Source organism: Cyprinodon tularosa, unplaced genomic scaffold, assembly GCF_016077235.1.
Source record: "Cyprinodon tularosa strain WSP-4 unplaced genomic scaffold, ASM1607723v1 ctg34, whole genome shotgun sequence".
Classification (NCBI taxonomy): domain Eukaryota; kingdom Metazoa; phylum Chordata; class Actinopteri; order Cyprinodontiformes; family Cyprinodontidae; genus Cyprinodon; species Cyprinodon tularosa.
Window position 1 is genome coordinate 152,818 of NW_024039052.1, and position 20,052 is coordinate 172,869.

Consider the following 20,052-nt stretch of genomic DNA (forward strand, 5'->3'; position numbering starts at 1 on the left):
CTGTAGAACAGGTCCCTGTTAAAGACAGGGTCCCATGGAGCCAGAGCCCCTGTAGAACAGGTCCCTGTTAAAGACAGGGTCCCATGGGAGCCAGAGCCCCTGTAGAACAGGTCCCTGTTAAAGACAGGGTCCCATGGAGCCAGAGCACCTGTAGTACAGGTCGCTGTTAAAGGCAGGGTCCCATGGGAGCCAGAGCCCCTTTAGAACAGGTCGCTGTTAAAGACAGGGTCCCATGGGAGCCAGAGCCCCTGTAGAACAGGTCGCTGTTAAAGACAGGGTCCCATGGGAGCCAGAGCCCCTGTAGAACAGGTCCCTGTTAAAGACAGGGTCCCATGGAGCCAGAGCCCCTGTAGAACAGGTCCCTGTTAAAGACAGGGTCCCATGGGAGCCAGAGCCCCTGTAGAACATGTCCATGTTAAAGACAGGGTCCCATGGGAGCCAGAGCCCCTGTAGAACAGGTCGCTGTTAAAAACAGGGTCCAATGGGAGCCAGGTCCTGGCACCTGTTCTGAAAACATACAGCAATATAAGTAGTTAAAATTTTTTTAAGTACTCTAAGTGTATTTTTCCTTAATTTAAGAAGGTAATAAAATTTGCAGATAAAATGAGATGATTTATGTTTAAAGTAAGAAAAAAAAATATTTCAAGAGCCTAATAAATCATAATTTCATTCCTTTGGTAAATCACCTTATTTACCTGCTTAAGTTAAGCGCCAATGCAGAACATTTTATTTTGTGGATCAGTTTTTGCAGTGTAATACTAAATCAGTTTCCTATGATGATATGCGATCAGAGTTTCTCTCTGTTAGATCATGAGGTTTTGTGGCTTATTTATTTTATACAGTTTATTTTATATACTAAACATTGTGCTCTTGCCATTGTATCTCTGTGTGTATTATTCTTTTATTCTGTGCCCCAATTGAAAACCACGGGCCCCATCCTGGCCCCTCTGGTAAATTAAATCCAAAAGTAGTAATCTGGCTGTAATCTCAATTCCTTCATGATTTACTAAAGAGTTCATTAGTTTTTCACATTGTGCCCGGTTGGTGAAAAAAAGTTTCTTTTTTAACTTTAATAAATTAAATCATTATTGAAAACAGTTTTTTTTTGCACTTTTTTCTTCTTTGTCTAATACTATTAGTACTATTAATACTAGTTTGAACAGCACTGACTGCATTGGGTAAATAAGCATGTTTTCCTGAGGAGTCATGGATTGTAAATAAAAGTAAAATCAAGCAAGCTGCATGAAGTTAGGTTTTGTGGGAACACTCCAGGGCACGTATATCAACCAACCACTTGTAGCAGCCCTTCATTATCCAGAAAAAGCAAACAACCCAGAGAGGGGTCATGCTGTTTGTTGATCTTTCCTCTGGGTGATGTCAGGATCATCTGCTGCGAATGAGCTTTAACAAGCTTCCTCAGCCTTTCTGGCAAAGATGTGCACGACAGCGTTTAAAAACAACAACTAAAAAAGGTGAATTAGCCATCCTACAACGACTACTTTTTTTTTAGGAAACCTTGCCCTGATGATTCATCTGCAAAAATCCAACAGGTCCTTCGAAAGAAAGTTTGATTTAAGGTAAAAACACAAAATTCAACCATCACATTCATATTTGGGAACTAATAGACCACAATTTCTAAGTATCATAAAAATAATTTTAAATCCTTTTCTTTTTCTTCAGAAAATACTGAAGGCAGCTGTTAGTTTGAATGCAGGGATGTCGGCTAGCAACATCTCTATAACTCAGAGAACATTTATATATGATATGACAGATTACATGTGACATTCAGCACGTACGCAGGCCTGAGTCCTCAGGCTCAGGTGGCCCCAGTATCTTTCACAAACACATGCATACACCCACAAACCAAAAGTGTCCTACTTTGATTTGAATCTTCTTTCATCAAGCTTCTAGTCAGGGTATTCACACATAGCTACACTCACACACACTTACAAATCAACACGATCAAAAAGCTGCTTGTAGAAGTTTTATTTTGTTTCATTTTCTATGAATATCAAACATATATATATATATAAATGTTTTGCATACTCTAACTTGTAAAATTACCTATACCCTTTCTACTTCTTACGTTTCTGTCATGTAACACTTTGAGTCTCTGTGTTTTTATTTATTTTGGTTTTATGTGACAGAACCGAAGGAAATATATGATTCTAAGTGATGTGGTAATATTTTAAAGGTTTTTAAAAAGAAACAAAAAAAAATCACCAATAATAATAATACATTTTATTTCAAGCGCCTTTCAAAACACTCAAGGTCACTGTACATATAAAAACAATAAATGGTAAAAAGCAGTCGTCATAATTAAAAGAAACAACACAAATTACACAGAGGAAAGTCATATAAAATCATAATGAAAAGGCAATCTTGAACATGTGGGTTTTGAGTTTGGATTTGAATACGGGTAAAGACTCGGTTTTGCAGATGTCAGAGGGGAGAGAGTTCCAGAGTGTGGGCGCAGAACGTGAAAAAGCTCTGCTCCCCATGGTTTTAAGACGGGCTGAAGGAACAACTAAGTGAGTGGTAGAAGAAGATCTAAGAGTGCGGGAGGGAGTAGAAATTTGAAGTACATCAGAAAGGTATGGAGGGGAGAGATTGTGAATAACTTTAAAAGTAAGTAGGAGGATTTTGAACTGAATTCTATACTTCACAGGTAGCCAGTGGAGCTGCTGCAGGACTGGGGTGATGTGATGAAAAGAAGGGGTTCTAGAAATGATGCGAGATGCTGAGTTTTGTACTGACTGAAGCCTGTGAATGGATTTTTGAGGAAGACCAAAAAGAAGAGAATTACAGTAATCAATGCGGGAAGTGACCAGACTATGAACAAGAGTGCAGGTGGAGCTAGTGGAGAGAGAGGGGCGAAGGCGATTGATATTGCGTAAGTGAAAGTAAGCGGAACGGGTAAGGTTGTTAATGTGAGAGGATAAGGACAAGGTACTATCAAGGATGACACCCAGACTCTTGACCTGAGGTGAGGGGGAAATTATGGAGTTGTCAAATTAAAGGGAGAAACTGTCAGCTTTGGATAAAGTAGATTTTGTTCCCACTAAGAGGATTTCGGTCTTGTCATTATTCAGTTTAAGAAAGTTGGAGGTGAACCAGGATTTTATTTCGGTTAAGCAGGAGATTAATGAAGGAGGTGGGAGTGAAGAGTTTGGTTTACAGGAAAGATAGAGCTGGGTGTCATCCGCATAACAGTGAAAATTGATGTTGAATTTCCTAAAGATATTGCCAAGGGGGAGAATGTACAGGTGCTGGTCATAAAATTAGAATATCATGAAAAAGTAGATTGATTTCAGTAATTCCATTTAAAAAGTGAAACTTGTATATTATATTCATACATTACATACAAACTCATATATTTCAGGTGTTTATTTTGTTTAATTTTGATGATTACAAATGACAACAAATGAAAATCTCAAATTCATCATATCAGAAAATTAGAATATTACTGAAGACCAATAAAAACAAAGGATTTATAGAAATGTTGGCCAACTGAAAAGTATGAACATGAAAAGTACAGGTGCTGGTCATAAAATTAGAATATCATGAAAAAGTTGATTGATTTCAGTAATTCCATTTAAAAAGTGAAACTTGTATATTATATTCATACATTACATACAAACTCATATATTTCAGATGTTTATTTTGTTTAATTTTGATGATTACAAATGACAACAAATGAAAATCTCAAATTCATCATATCAGAAAATTAGAATATTGTGAAAAGGTTCAAAATTGATGGCCCCTGGTGCCACACTCTAATCAGCTAATTAACTCAAACCACCTGCAAAAGCCTTTAAATGGTCTTTCAGTCTAGTTCTATAGGCTACACAATCATGGGGAAGACTGCTGACTTGACAGTTGTCCAAAAGACGACCATCGACACCTTGCACAAGGAGGGCAAGACACAAAAGGTCATCGCTAAAGAGGCTGGCTGTTCACAGAGCTCAGTGTCCAAGCACATTAATAGAGAGGCGAAGGGAAGGAAAAGATGTGGTCGAAAAAAGTGTACAAGCAAGAGAGATAACCGCACCCTGGAGAGGATTGTGAAACAAAACCCCTTCAAAAATGTGGGGGAGATTCACAAAGAGTGGACTGCAGCTGGAGTGAGTGCTTCAAGAACCACCACACACAGACGTATGAAAGACATGGGTTTCTGCTGTCGCATTCCTTGTGTCAAGCCACTCTTGAACCACAGACAGCGTCAGAAGCGTCTTGCCTGGGCTAAAGAGAAACAGGACTGGACTGCTGGTGAGTGGTCCAAAGTCATGTTCTCTGATGAAAGTAAATTTTGCATTTCCTTTGGAAATCAAGGTCCCAGAGTCTGGAGGAAAAGAAGAGAGGCACTTCATCCACGTTGCTTGAAGTCCAGTGTAAAGTTTCCACAGTCAGTGATGGTTTGGGATGCCATGTCATCTGCTGGTGTTGGTCCATTGTGTTTTCTGAGGTCCAGGGTCAACGCAGCCACATACCAGGAAGTTTTAGAGCACTTCATGCTTCCTGCAGCTGACCAACTTTTTGGAGATGCAGATTTCATTTTCCAACAGGACTTGGCACCTGCACACAGTGCCAAAGCTACCAGTACCTGGAACAGGGATACCATGGTCCTTCCCATGGTATCCCTGTTCTTAATTGGCCAGCAAACTCTCCTGACCTTAACCCCATAGAAAATCTATGGGGTATTGTGAAGAAGAAGATGCAATACACCAGACCCAACAATTCAGAAGAGCTAAAAGCCACTATTAGAGCAACCTGGGCTATCATAACACCTGAGCAGTGCCACAGACTGATCGACTCCATGCCACGCCGCATTGCTGCAGTAATACAGGCCAAAGGAGGCCCAACTAAATACTGAGTGCTGTACATGCTCATACTTTTCATGTTCATACTTTTCAGTTGGCCAACATTTCTATAAATCCTTTGTTTTTATTGGTCTTCAGTAATATTCTAATTTTCTGATATGATGAATTTGAGATTTTCATTTGTTGTCATTTGTAATCATCAAAATTAAACAAAATAAACATCTGAAATATATGAGTTTGTATGTAATGTATGAATATAATATACAAGTTTCACTTTTTAAATGGAATTACTGAAATCAATCTACTTTTTCATGATATTCTAATTTTATGACCAGCACCTGTATGAGCATGTACAGCACTCAGTATTTAGTTGGGCCTCCTTTGGCCTGTATTACTGCAGCAATGCGGCGTGGCATGGAGTCGATCAGTCTGTGGCACTGCTCAGGTGTTATGATAGCCCAGGTTGCTCTAATAGTGGCTTTTAGCTCTTCTGAATTGTTGGGTCTGGTGTATTGCATCTTCTTCTTCACAATACCCCATAGATTTTCTATGGGGTTAAGGTCAGGAGAGTTTGCTGGCCAATTAAGAACAGGGATACCATGGTCCTTCAACCAGGTACTGGTAGCTTTGGCACTGTGTGCAGGTGCCAAGTCCTGTTGGAAAATGAAATCTGCATCTCCAAAAAGTTGGTCAGCTGCAGGAAGCATGAAGTGCTCTAAAACTTCCTGGTATGTGGCTGCGTTGACCCTGGACCTCAGAAAACACAATGGACCAACACCAGCAGATGACATGGCACCCCAAACCATCACTGACTGTGGAAACTTTACACTGGACTTCAAGCAACGTGGATGAAGTGCCTCTCTTCTTTTCCTCCAGACTCTGGGACCTTGATTTCCAAAGGAAATGCAAAATTTACTTTCATCAGAGAACATGACTTTGGACCACTTACCAGCAGTCCAGTCCTGTTTCTCTTTAGCCCAGGCAAGACGCTTCTGACGCTGTCTGTGGTTCAAGAGTGGCTTGACACAAGGAATGCGACAGCAGAAACCCATGTCTTTCATACGTCTGTGTGTGGTGGTTCTTGAAGCACTCACTCCAGCTGCAGTCCACTCTTTGTGAATCTCCCCCACATTTTTGAAGGGGTTTTGTTTCACAATCCTCTCCAGGGTGCGGTTATCTCTCTTGCTTGTACACTTTTTTCGACCACATCTTTTCCTTCCCTTCGCCTCTCTATTAATGTGCTTGGACACTGAGCTCTGTGAACAGCCAGCCTCTTTAGCGATGACCTTTTGTGTCTTGCCCTCCTTGTGCAAGGTGTCGATGGTCGTCTTTTGGACAACTGTCAAGTCAGCAGTCTTCCCCATGATTGTGTAGCCTATAGAACTAGACTGAAAGACCATTTAAAGGCTTTTGCAGGTGGTTTGAGTTAATTAGCTGATTAGAGTGTGGCACCAGGGGCCATCAATTTTGAACCTTTTCACAATATTCTAATTTTCTGATATGATGAATTTGAGATTTTCATTTGTTGTCATTTGTAATCATCAAAATTAAACAAAATAAACATCTGAAATATATGAGTTTGTATGTAATGTATGAATATAATATACAAGTTTCACTTTTTAAATGGAATTACTGAAATCAATCTACTTTTTCATGATATTCTAATTTTATGACCAGCACCTGTAGATGATAAAAAGTAGGGGTCCTAGAACAGAGCCTTGGGGAACACCGGTGGTAACTGGAGAGGAGTTGGAACGATATGACTTAATCTGAACAAACTGAGTGCGGCCAGAAAGATAGGATTGAAACCAGGCTAGGGGAGTGTGAGTGATGCCAATTGTATAAAGTCGATGGAGTAGGGTAGAGTGTGAAACTGTGTCGAAGGCTGCACTTAGATCAAGAAGAATGAGAATGGAAATTAGACCAGAGTCAGCTGCTATTAAAAGATCATTGATTATTTTTAAGAGGGCGGTTTCAGTGCTATGACGGGGACGGAAGCCAGACTGGAACTGTTCATAAAGGTTGTTGTGAGTTAAGTGAGAATGAAGTTGAGAAGCGACTGTTTTTTCCAATATTTTTGAAATAAAAGGTAAATTTGAAATTGGCCTGAGATTATTGTAATTGTTGGGATCTAGTCCAGGTTTCTTCACAATAGGAGTGATAATAGCAGTTTTGAAAAGAGATGGAACAATTCCAGAACCAAGAGAGGAGTGGATGATGGCAGTTATGAAGGGGAGGAGAGCGTGAAGGCAGGATTTAACCAGGGCAGACGGGATGGGATCAAGTGGGCAGGTGGAAGATTTAGATTTGTTGATAAAATCAGAAATATCGGAGAGGGTAGGGAGATAAAAGCTGCAAAAAGGCTGGCAGGGTGAAGGGGTTATAGGGGAAGGGGGTGACAGGACAGGAGGCAGGCACTGGTGAATTATTTTGATTTTATCATTGAAAAACTGCATAATCGAATTGCAGGCATCGGTTGAGCATAGGTGGGGAGGAAGAGAAGCTGGGGATTTGAAAATATTGTTAAACACCAAAAACAGAGTCCGAGAATTACTTTTGTGTGAGGAGATCAGGTTGGAATAGTAAGTGGATTTAGTTATAGTGATTAGTTCTTTATATTGAGTTATCTGAGTTATATACATTTCACTGTGAATTGTTAAACCGGTTTTCTTTTTAAGTCTTTCAAGTTGACGGCACTTAGCCTTAATGGTCCGGAGTTCAGGGGTAAACCAGGGGGCGGAGTGGGAAAAGGTGACAGTCCGGGATTTTGTTGGGGCAAGGAGGTTCAAAATATCATTTAAGCAGTTATTGTATTGAGATGTCAGTTCATCCGGTGAGGAAGAAGAATCCAGGATTAAAGTTCTTAGGATGTGTGAAGAGAGAGTGTCCAAGTTAATGTTCTTAATGTTCCGGTATGAAAGGAGCCGTGGGGTCTTTGCTGTGAAGAGACAGGGGGAAATGCTGAATAAAAGGAGAAAAATCAGATATGTGAAGATCCTCAGCTGAACAGTTAGAGGGGGTAAGACCAGAGCAACAAATTAGGTCAAGAGTATGACCTTTAGAGTGAGTTGGAAAATTGGAAAACTGATCAAAACCAAAATTGTCCAGACAAGATAGGAAATCTCTGGCGAGGGGAAGGTTAAAATTGTCCATGTGAATATTAAAATCCCCCACCAATATTACATTGGGTGAGAGAGAGGAGAGGAGGGTTAGAAGATCTGTTAGTTCATTTAAAAAGTCACTATGTGGCTTGGGGGGGCGATAGACGGCCGCAACAATGGTAGGTGTAGGGCCAGAGAGTGTACAGGACAGGCATTCAAATTAGTTGTAGGAAGGCACAGTGACGGGAACCACCTTCCATTTCTCGTTGTAGAGTACCGCGAGACCGCCTCCTCGGCGCGTCACGCGGGGCTGGCAAAGGTAAACAAACCCGGGTGGAGTGGAGTCATTTAGTTGTGAATAGTTATTAGGCTGTTGCCAAGTTTCCGTTAGAATCAGAAAGTCCAGTTCACGGTCAACAAGGATGTCTTGGACGAGGGTTTGGAGTCGCTGGGATGGAAGAGTCGGCGAGATCCGCGGTGTGTGTATTTCCGGCGGGGTAGGAGAGCAATATCAGGGTAGAAGTTTAAAGATGCTGGCGGAGGTTCAGTCAGAAGTGAGCGGATGCGGAGGAGCTCTGTTTCGGTGTACTGGATTAGACCAAATCCAGGACGGAGAAGAGGCAACATGAAGATCAGGATTATTACGGTCCAGGTGAAAATCTGTGGAGGCCACATCATTTGTAGCAGCAGCTGGTCCGGGGGGTCGAAGGGCTGGATAGAGAGGCAGGTAAGATTACACTTTTGCCGAAACTTGACGAAGCATGAAGAGTATCCGTAACAAAGTTTCAGAGTAGCTCCAAGGGTTGGGTTGTGGAGGATTGTTCATTTAGTCCATGAAATTATTCGCAAAAATTGTAGAGCACAGCTGTCGGAGAGTAGCGGCGCCAGAAATCACGCCAGCGTCCACTCAACCGGAAGTATGATACTCAAATAAAATATAACCAGTTGCCTTCAGAAGTCCACTATTTACTTTATAGAGTTCATCTGTCTGCAGTTTTATCTCAGCATAAAACAGCTATGTGTGAAGGCTATAGTGTTTTCTTTTTTCTTCTTTTTAACATAATAGAACAATTTTTGGGAAAAAAAAACAAACAAAACAAAAACGGGGGAAACAAAAACAAACCACCCAGCATCCTGAAGACCAAAAACACAAAGTTATGGAGCAATGGTCCATCCATCTTCCAAAAGTAAAAAGACAACAGCAAAACTGCAAACCTATCTAGACACCATCATCCACCTAAACTGACAAGCTGGGAAAGAGCATTAATCATAAGCAGCCAAACAGCTCTGGAGGAGCAGTGAAATGGCAGATAGCAGAACCCGTTGATACATAAGAAATAAGTCCCACATGAAAGAGAAGTGAGAAGAAAGACAATAATCAAGTAACATGAAAAAGCCACTGTTTATGTTTGTTATTGTAGGGACATCTTCATGTTCCCTTACTCATGAAGTCGATTGCATCAAGCTGTGGAAATAATTTTCTCCATCCAATCTGATTGCGCTTGAAATGGAAAATATATTTTTCCCGAAAGTGAACATAAAGATTTCTTTATGCTATGTAAGGGACACAACAAACACATGGAGAGGGCTCTTGTAAGATAAGGGAAGATCATTCTATATTTTTGGCCACATGCATTTTATGTAATGAAAATTAATTTACCAATCAACATAACCTTAACCCTTTATAGGGCACTCAGTGAAATACTTTGAAAATAAAAATTTTAAGCCAATAGTGTTATTGGAATCCAGGACAAGACCTTATTACCTTTGTTTTGATGGCAAAAATTTATGTCAAGAAACACCAGCTTGCCCGAATTTATTAAGAAAAATAACAGAAATGCTTCTATAAGAAATTCATGAAAAACAATTTTTTTTGGTACAACATAACCTTAGAGGCATTAATGCTGATACTGGCACTTACATTTTTTTTTTAGTTTATAAACCTTAATATAGCTGTTAACTAAGCTTATTAACTTTTTTTAATTTACTCTATAACTTTCCAATTAGCTTTTTACCTTTTTTTTTCTTGACTTACCCTTTCTTCAACTTAATTTACAGTAGGTAATCTATCATTCAAGGTCTCATCTAATTGGTCAAATGCCAAAATAAGATGCACAGCCATGTAGCATTATCTTTTCTGAATGGCTGGATATAGACCTTGTGCTTCTAGATCTCATCAGGGACGGGGGGGACTCCATTTGTAAGTGATCAAAAATGTAAACTTGCCCTATATAACGGTTTAAATACAAAAAGCCCATGATTGAACACGACAGTGGCTGTATTATGCTTTTGGGATGGAACTAAACACAGGATGAAAATCTCTACTGCGGAAGTCTTAAGTCTTCCAGCAACAGGAAAACAACCCCAAAGATACAACTACAGCTACAGCACAACATTTGGATTGAGGCATATATTTGCATGTGTTACAGTGCAACAGGAAGTCCCGTCCTAAACAACTGACAATTTGTAGCAGCTCTACAAGATTAAAGTTGACAAACTTAATAGGATCATTCCATTTAAGATATCGGAATATGAGGAATTTGCAAATAATTGGTGAAAGCTTCAGTGTGCAAAGGTTCAAATTGAACCCAAATGACTTGGCAGCCTATAGTTGTGCTCCTAAACATACATTAAAATGTGTGGTTAAACATGATGAGATATGAAAATGTGGAATATTATACCATTAAACCTGACTCACTGTACATTACATAAAACCGAGTTATACACCGACATGTGGCTGGTGAATAGTTAGAAAAGACAACAGTCATACATGTCTGTCCAAATACATCAGAGATAACTGAGCTGAATTTATAGATGTTAACAAAATGTACATACTCCTGCTGGAGGTGTATAGTACTGAACACTGAATCCATGCAGTTATGTCAAGGACTATATTATCATCAAAGGCAGTCATAATAGAATGTGAAAAAGAAATAGCATGTTTTTTGCATTGAAGAGCCCTCTTAAAGATTATATATGTCTCCTGCACATCTTCAGAAAGAACCTCATTTTACTTTAAGCCCTAAACCTTTAAAAGGAGCTATAAACTCCCTGTTAAAGGTGGTGGAACCAAGCATGTTATCAGACTCCAGTGAGGCTTTCATTCAGTGTGGAGATGTGATCGATCATACAGAGCTGTCTGTGGCTGCGGCTGGCCTGCCTGGGCCTCTGGTGCAGCAGGAAGAGGCGCTTGGCTGCAGCTCTGTACTTCCGGGACATGAGGTTATAGACGACGGGGTTGATGGAGGCACTGAGGTAGCAGAGCACCATGGAAGCCATGTTGAATTTCTGGCTCAGCATGGCCGTCTCGTAGTCGTCTACCTGGGCGAAGAGGTTTCTGCCGATGTGGTAAGGCAGCCAGCAGATGATGAAGGCCAGAACCACCACCACTAAAAAAAATGGAAAAATGAATAAATCAGAACAAGAATTTGAGAGCCTAGATGACGAACAACATAAAAAAAAAAATATCCATAAAATTAAAGTCAGTTACCAAGGATTTTAGTGTTTCATCTTTGCACACTGCAAGGCTAATCTGCATGCACTTGAAATAAAATGCTCACAGCAAGGTTGCCAAGCATTCACAGTACTTTGCGATATAACAACCAACAGATTAGCTCTCTCCTATTAAACCTTATTCTGCAGAGAAACAGAAAAATACATAAATGAAGCTTCAAAATATGACAAATATATTTAACTAACTTAGAATGCCAATGAGTACAGATAGGCCTGTGGTGTCCACCAGCAGGTTTTGGTGGTGATCTAAGAATATATTAACACACAAAAGTGGAAGACAAGGAGTATGAGTGTTTTGTTACAAGCATTGTGTGTGACACATGCAAATGGAGGCACTGTCATATGTTTTGGTTTGTTTAATTAAGAGCCTCAGCATGACTAGCGTGCATTATCCATGTGTTTTCATTGCATGATGACACCCGCAAAGCTAAAGGCTGTCCAAAAGCGGTCTGGCAGTCTGCAGTTTTTTCTGTTGACCCTACGAAAGGGGAAGGTAAAGGAGTCTTCATATTCCTCGCACTTCTTCACATCGTGTTATTTTACAACAAACTTTCTTATTGTTGTTTTTTTTTACCTGACTGCAAAACATATGGCTGGTGTAAACATTATTGTTGTGGCTGATTTTAAACAACTGCTCTCTTATTGATTCTTTTCCATAAATGGTGTTTTTTTTTGCACTGTGAATCTCAACAGTTCCCCCAGAGTAACTATGTGATTCTTAGCTGCTTGCCTTAATATGGCTCTTCTTCCTTATATTGATCATAGACTTTAACCCTTGGTCTTCTTGATGCTGTTTCACCAGAAGTACAAATACTTTGTTACTGTACTTAAGTACACTTTTTAGGTATCTATACTAGAGTCCTGCACGGGTCGAGTTTTACCAACCCGCACCCGCCCGAACCCGTTAGGATGACTACCGAACCCGACCCGTCACCCGCGGATATCTTCAATTCAAATCCGAACCCGAACCAACCCGTTGATATTTAACCCGCAACCCGACCCGTTAACACATCAAGTAATAGCTATAGTACGCAGTGCTGCAGAACAGCGCCATTAACACTGCAGCAGACATGTATGCACTGACTGTGGCCTTTTTGGAGGGAAGCCCACTCTGCCGGCAGGGCTTTAAGTTACAACAAGGGTGACCCCAGTGCCTGATTAATATAACATTTCTGATGTCCATAACAACACACACGCATAATAAAAAAATCACTAAAAAAAAACTGGTGTAATTGGATGAGTCATATAACACAAACTGAACACAAACAAACTCATTGGTTAGCTAAAGGAAATCATCAGAAGCAAGCAGGTTTTCTTTAGACTGCAAACATGAATGATCTATGCCATGCTACAATGTCGGATTTACAAAAAGATGTTGAAATGTCTGAAAGGTCCGACACAGGCGAGAGTGTATCGGGAGACAGAGACCAACTAGACCTCCCTCGTCCTCGGCAATATTTTAAAATAATCGAAAAATTGGGCTTTTAATTCATATAGTGGATCTGCCTGTTTTTTTTAAAGGTTACTTTATAATTTTATGCTTTAAGTAGGTTTTGTAGGACATACTTTTTAACTTTTACTTGAGTAAAGAGGTGAAGCTAATACTTCAACTTTTACCAGTGTTTTTCAAACTGCAGTATCTATACTTCTACTTAAGTAACAAATGTGTGGACTTTTGACACCACTGTTGCTTACTAATATTTACAAGCATAATTGAACTTTTCAGAACAGCTAAGTTAATATTTAGATCAAATTTGCCAGCTTGTTCTTCATTTATTCTGGGGATACCAGAAGGCAGCTAAACACAAACTAGTGAGAGCACTTTTAAGATTTTTATTCCTAGTAAATATGGAAAACTTTAAATGTTTTCTTTTCTTCTTCTTTTTTTTTTTTTTTTACTATTTTGTTAAATAACGCAGCCTACCAATAAATGCACTGAAGGTTTGGTTGTTAGTGGGGTTGTGGAAAAATATCATTTTGGCAATATATCGTGATTTTTGGCTACCTGATATAATATTGATCTTTAAGTTCCTAGTATTGATTTTTTTTCGAAGCAAAACATTTTTACCTAATACTAAGGGAAAACGGGCTACCTTTGTACCTCCACTCTGGCAGATGATTCTGTGGAGCCCTTTTGCTGTTCGATGCAATGCCATATATGTAGTACAGACAGTCACTTTGAAAGACGTGGACTGACTCAAACCCCAGGCAACATGGATACCAAAATAACTGAATAATCAATATCATTTGATGAACATATACAGAGGTTGCTTTTTTATCTATACATCTAATTTTGATAGCAGGAAAAATATCTAAATATGGTGATATTGCAATAAAGTGATAATATTGTATCGTGACCCAAGTATAATGACACGTATTGTAGTGCAACCCAATGCCAATACTAACCCCTAGTCGTTATATAACATAAATTTGAATGAGGCCCTTGTCAGTATACCTTCCTTCAAACACGAAACAAAGATTTGAACCTATAATGCATGTGTGGTTGTGCTGCATATGAGCCAATAAGTGTGGCTATTGTGTGTGTTTAGTTTTGCCATGAAGCTTGAATTAATCTCGCAGGTTACAGTGAGAAATGTTCCCCCAGCTATAAATCTCATGTGATCAGTATTTGCAATAAAGTTGTGGAGAGATTAAACCAAACTGATCTAATCTAATCTGCTGTTATCTAGCAATATATTATCAGTCTCATGACTTATGTGATCTTTTTTCCAAAGTTCCAAGCAATTTGAATTTAAATCTTGAACCACTAGGCCCTTTGATGATGTGTGTTTTATAAAATACCGCAAGCTACCTACAAAAGCTTTTATGATGCATTAACTATAATTAAATACGGTAATTTTATTTAATTTAACTGTCAATCTGGAGGCCTGTTCACCAGGGAAGCAAATCTATTCATCTTCCATAGAGGATGCAGAAATACAAACTTTCTTTTGCCCAAATGTATTTATACAATCTATTGCATTTTGTCTCACCAGTTGGGTGTTATTGGGATTTAATTTGACAGATCAACACAATGTTAGAAAATTTAAAGAATAAGCAGGAGTGACCTCAAATGCACACTATCTAATTATTATGAGAAAATGATTCCCTTTACAATTATCAGCTACTTTGTGCTGATATTTTACATGAAATCCCAATACTTTTGCTTCTATACTTGTGTATAAATTGCAGTAGGATGTAGCAACCTTAAATACTGACGTTCTTATCTTTTTTACTATAAATACAAGCAAAGAGTCCAAATGTTGGAGAAAAGTCGTTTGTGCAGAACATATGAATTCTGCAGCCAGCGTTCTGATAAAAATGGGAAACATAGATTATATCTCTCCTATCCTGGCTTCTCTTCATTGGCTTCCTGTTAAATCAAGAATAGAATTTAAAATCCTCCTTCTCACATATAAAGCCTTAAATGGCCAAGCTCCATCTTATATCAGAGATATGATTGTTCCTTATGTTCCTAACAGAGCACTTCGCTCTCAATCTGCAGGTTTACTAGTGGTTCCTAGAATTTTAAAAGTAGATCTTTTAGTTTTCAGGCTCCTCTCCTGTGGAAGCAGCTACGAGTTTTAGTCCTTGAGGTAGACACCCTGTCTACCTTTAAGGCTAGGCTTGAAACCTTCCTTTTTGATAAGTCTTATAATTAAAAACAGAGTGATGTTTGCTTCAGCCTCTGGGTCAGTAAGGAGATAGGTGGAGGTAGAGCGTTAAAAGCCTGAACCAGCCTCATCCAAAATAGTTTCCTCATCCAAAATAGTATTCGTGCTGCTATGGGTTTAGGCTGCTGGATGACATAGGAACCACTTTTACTCCTTCTGTTTGATTCTCTATTCTCCCTTTCTGCAGTATTTGTAAAGTTCCACTCATAACTGTGTTGCTGCCATCGACATCTCTGTTTATAGATGATGGAGATTGGGATGTTTCCAGGATAGTCCTGTCTTTTTTACCATGGTAAATGGTAAATGGCATGCACTTATATAGCACCTTTATTCAAGTTAGGAGACTTAGGAGACTTGACCAAAGCACTTTACACCACATTCATTCACCCATTCACACACACACTCACACACTGATGGTGGCAAGCTACATTGTAGCCACAGCTGCCCTGGGGCTCACTGACAGAAGCGAGGCTGCCGTACACTGGCGCCACCGGGCCCTCTGACCACCATCAGTAGACAATGCAGGTGAAGTGTCTTGCCCAAGGACACAACGACAATGAAAGTCTGAGTCGGGGCTTGAACCGTCAACCCTTCGATTACAGGGCAAACTCCCACATCCAACGCCACTGTCGCCCTACCATGACTAAAAGAACTGGCTTGGAGCTCGTCTGCCTGGCTATATATTTCCTGGACGGGCCCGCCTGTGGAGCTTGTTAACCTTAGTTAGTTAGTTAGCCTTTTGTATCTCTGCTTCTTTCTGTATCTCTGCTTCTGTCTCTTTGAACCCCAGTTGGCCTCCGCAGATGGCCGCTCCCACTGAACCTGGTTCTGCTGGAGGTTTCTTCCTGTTAAAAGGGAGTTTTCCTCTCCACTCTCGCAACATGCATGCTCATTGTGAGGGTTTGCTGAACATTGCCGCATACTTTTCCATAAAAAGCATGTCTTGCACATCTATGACTAGATGCAATCAACTGGTTTTCCTTGCCAATCTGACTGTATTCTCTCTGTAAAGGGCCTTGAGATGACTTGTACTGTGAATTGGAGCTATAAAGATAAACTGAGTTGAACTGAGTTCAACACAGAACAGAGATCTGTGTAATGAGTGAGCTAATCACTGAGTCACCAGTATTGATCAAGAATCCCTGTAGATGAAACCATTGTCAGTTTGTAATGTAGGCACTCATTTCTATCAGGAAAATAAATGCCAGACCGCTAATTAAAGGAAAGTGTGTCTAGCCTAATTACTTAGAAACAACAGCATGCACAAAATGAGCAGAGTTACTGCAAGATGACGCATAGATGAAAAGGGCTCTCCAGGACTGCACTTACAGGAAAAATCCTATTAAAACTGACTTACTGAGGTTTCTGAAGAAAATCAACTTGTGGGGACTGTTCAGGACTTTTCAAGCAAAAAGTAGAAATGACTGAATAATAAATGGATTATGATGAAACATTTGGAAATGATGCTCCAGTATGGTTATGCTCTTACTTCCTGCAAAGTAGAATAGCAGAGCTTCAAATGAGGCCAGTCAGTATGAGCAGTGGCAGGACATGATGAGCTTCAGACAAAACAGACTAATTAAAGAGATTGTATCAGCAACAGAGCACATGGCAGCCGCTCTCTCTTCATCAAATCAAGAGCAAATCACTGGAAAGCCATAGTTCTATAGGAGACATAGATGTTTTTTAATCTAAAGATATGTCAGAGGTTGATTAAGAAGCAGCTCAAGCTGCTCGATAATGCTCCTGACGCCGGTGCAGAAAACCAGAAGTCCTGGATTCCAGTCTGTCAGGCTGGTATTTTTATGGCGTCAGCTACACTGAAAGGCAAACTGACTGAGCAAACAGGTGCATTTCAGCTTGAAAAGCTCTTTCCACACAAAGACAATTTTATAAAGTTGACCTTAGTTAATCTGTTTGTCTTGGTTTCAGGGGATGAAAAGCGGGACATAAGGATGACTTAAGTTGTGTTATTTTGGGTGAAACTGTGTGGAAACAAATCTTTTGTGCAGGCTCTCTGATTACCTCTGGGGTTATTTATAAAGGAAATGTGGAGCTTAGAAAATCTACTGGGATCTTATCTGTCTTCATCTCTTAATGTGGTAACTGCTGATCCAGATATACTATACATTTTTAATACAACAGACACCAATTGTTTAGTTTATTAAATAGGTTAAGAATTACTTATTCAAATATTTTTATAGCCTGAATATTAGTCATTTTGATCCATTTTTGCCCAAATACTGACCAGACTAAAAACAGCCTATATTTGAACCAGGATTGAGCAAAATGGCACAAATTATGTTGTTTTTTTCATCTAGTTGTTTTTAGAGTATAGTTAACTCTTAACTAAATCCACTGATGTTAGCAAGATGAGTCAAGTGACTTCAAGCATTGAAGTAGGTGCGACCGTTTATCATATAGTTTATCGTTATTGTGCAAAATTTGTCGTCATGATAGGAAATTTCATTCATCGTCACAATGATACATTAGAATGAATTATGTTTAAAAATTCAAAAAAAGTGTTAATTCTCTAAATATTTATTTGAACTTTTTTCTTTTTTCTGTTTGGGGAATGGTAAAATTGGAAGAATATGACAAAAATTTTCTTTAGTGATGTTTAGTGATGTAAATCACAGTTCTTTATGTAACTGGTTTGCTTAAGGCCCCTTTTTTAAATATGCATAGTTTTCACCAGGAGGATTTGTGGAGCCATTATTGTTTTCCAATGCAGTCACAGCATTACGGTTAACTGGATGGATGGATGGATGGATGGATGGATGGATGGATGGATGGATGGATGGATGGATGGATGGATGGATGGACGTTTGCTCTCTAATTTTTCAGAAAACTTGTCTATTTCTGCCTCTTGCTAATTACCACTGTGAATAGATGTATTGACTGCTTCTGGGAGACAGGATAACTCACTCACCTAGGATCTTCACTGTTTGTCTGTGGGATCTCTCTCGGGCCAGAGTGCAGGGCCCCTGCATGTCGTTCTTGCTTTTCCACAGCTTACACCCGATGGAGCCATAAAGAAAGACGAGACAGAGCATTGGGCAGAAGAAGTAGGTGGTGGACACCCACAGCATGATGTGCAGCTGTCCAGAGCTGATGGCGTAGCTAGTATGCTTGCACTGACCGGTGTCGTAGTCAGGGTGGGTGTCGTTGTCGTACTCCACCCCCACCAGGAAGAGCGTAGGAGCTGCAGAGACCAGGGCAAAGCCCCACAGGGCCAGGATGATGTACTGGACACGGCGCCGGGTCACCATGACCTTGCTCCTGAGTGGGAAGCTAATTGCCAGGTAGCGCTCGATGCTCAGGGCAGTGATGTGAAGGATGGTGGCCGAGGTGCAACCCTCAAAGATGTAATGGTAGAGGCGACACACCGCCTCCCCAAAAACCCAGGGGACATACTTCCACAGGCGGTAGAGGTCAAAGGGCAGACAGAGGAAGATAATAAGGTCAGACACAGCCATGCTGGACAGGTACAGGTTGGTGGTAGTCTTCATGTCCTTGAAATGCTGGATGATGAGGATGGTCATGGTGTTGCCTGTCACCCCAATGATGAAGATGAGGATGCAGATGACTGTGACGGGGATAAGGGTGGAGGTTGGGAAGAGGGAGCCCTCATAGTGGTGGTCATCTGTGTTGTATTGATCCATGGCCTCTGCTGCACCAGCATGAAGGTCCACAGGTGGTCTGGCCCAGGGCATACCAATCCCACTGGATGCTACACAGCGCACAGGGAAATCTGGAAGCTACAGTGGTGAGAAAAAAAGATCAGAAAACCAAAGCAATATTTTGTTCTAAAGATGCCAAGATCAGCATCATTACAGAAAATAAACAGAACATAAATCCGTTATTAGATATTCCCAATGTATGGAACATACAGCCTTAGCCTTTATAAGATTTGTTTTTCATCCAATTCCAAAGAAGACAATAAAATCAAATTCAGTGACTCTAAAATGTTAGTAATGGTCTTCTACCTCCACCAAACTTCCCATTAACACCCTTGCATGATGCACTCTCTGAACAATGACTTTTTGGGGCGTAGCCTCCATTGAGCTTTCACGTTTACCACAATACACCATTTCTATAATAAAAATATTTTATTGGTCTTCTAATTTTCTGAGAAAATTCATTTCAAGGATAAATTAGTGGTCTGCCATTAGTATGACGTTTAAAAGAAATAAATGAAACATATAAGTGAATGTAACAAATATGAGATATTTAAGTCTGATTTTATTAGCTGAATTAGTGGAATGCATACATTTTTGGAAATTCAAAAGGGTTGAGGATCTTCACAGGGTGATGCTTTGATTTGCTGTTAATGATCGAAGTTTTTTTATTCTGAATCGAACACTAATAAAAATATCCGTCTTAGACCTGTCTGATTTTGACCTCAGGCTGATTTATGCGTCTCTTTCTTCAATTCTCTTAAGCTAAATCGACTCTCTAATAAGGAAGACAAAATGTAAAGATCACATATAATTTAATATTTGCTAATGAAAGTTATTTGACCTATTATTAAATCCTAAACTTATACATAACATTAAGGATTGCCAATGCACCCTATGATTAACACCCACGAATTGCAAGTAACTGATAAAAAAAAGAACATTTGGTATAATAATACAAGTTATATAAGTTGCTTTATAAATAAGAAAAAAAACTATATTTTAAACCATAAACTGCAATCCTAAAAAGCCTAAAACTCAACAGAACAAAAATAAATATTAGTGACTTTACCTGAAAATCTGAGTTGGTTCCTTCAACCTTCTTAAGTTTTCCTGATGTCTGTGTGCCGTTGGGAAGCAACAGCAGCAGCTGAGGATGATTCACGTGAAATGGCTGGACCTGCCCTGATGCTCAGAGACCTATCAGGCTGCATGGAGAGATAATGAAAACAGCACCTCCTGTGCAACACCCTAAGGAGTCAGG

At 39.8% G+C, this 20,052-nt stretch overlaps 1 protein-coding gene across 1 annotated transcript; it reads right to left on the reverse strand.

Moving 5' to 3' along the window:
• Positions 1-9,951: 9,951 nt before the first annotated feature.
• On the reverse strand, positions 9,952-20,052 carry mlnr (motilin receptor). The gene is made up of 3 exons (XM_038294411.1): positions 19,861-20,052; positions 18,041-18,869; positions 9,952-11,310 (listed from the first exon to the last, which is right to left on the reverse strand). The coding sequence occupies exons 2-3, from the start codon at positions 18,822-18,824 to the stop codon at positions 11,003-11,005; spliced, it is 1,092 nt and encodes a 363-aa protein (XP_038150339.1). The 5' UTR covers positions 18,825-18,869; positions 19,861-20,052; the 3' UTR covers positions 9,952-11,002.

Bases quoted from the DNA above. Each gene is read 5' to 3' on its own strand.
- mlnr (XM_038294411.1), bottom strand. From the start codon at position 18,824: ATGCCCTGGGCCAGACCACCTGTGGACCTTCATGCTGGTGCAGCAGAG. The intron at 11,311-18,040 runs GTGAGTGAGTTA...CATTTTTTTTAG, and splicing joins ACAAACAGTGAAGATCCTAG to TGGTGGTGGTTCTGGCCTTC.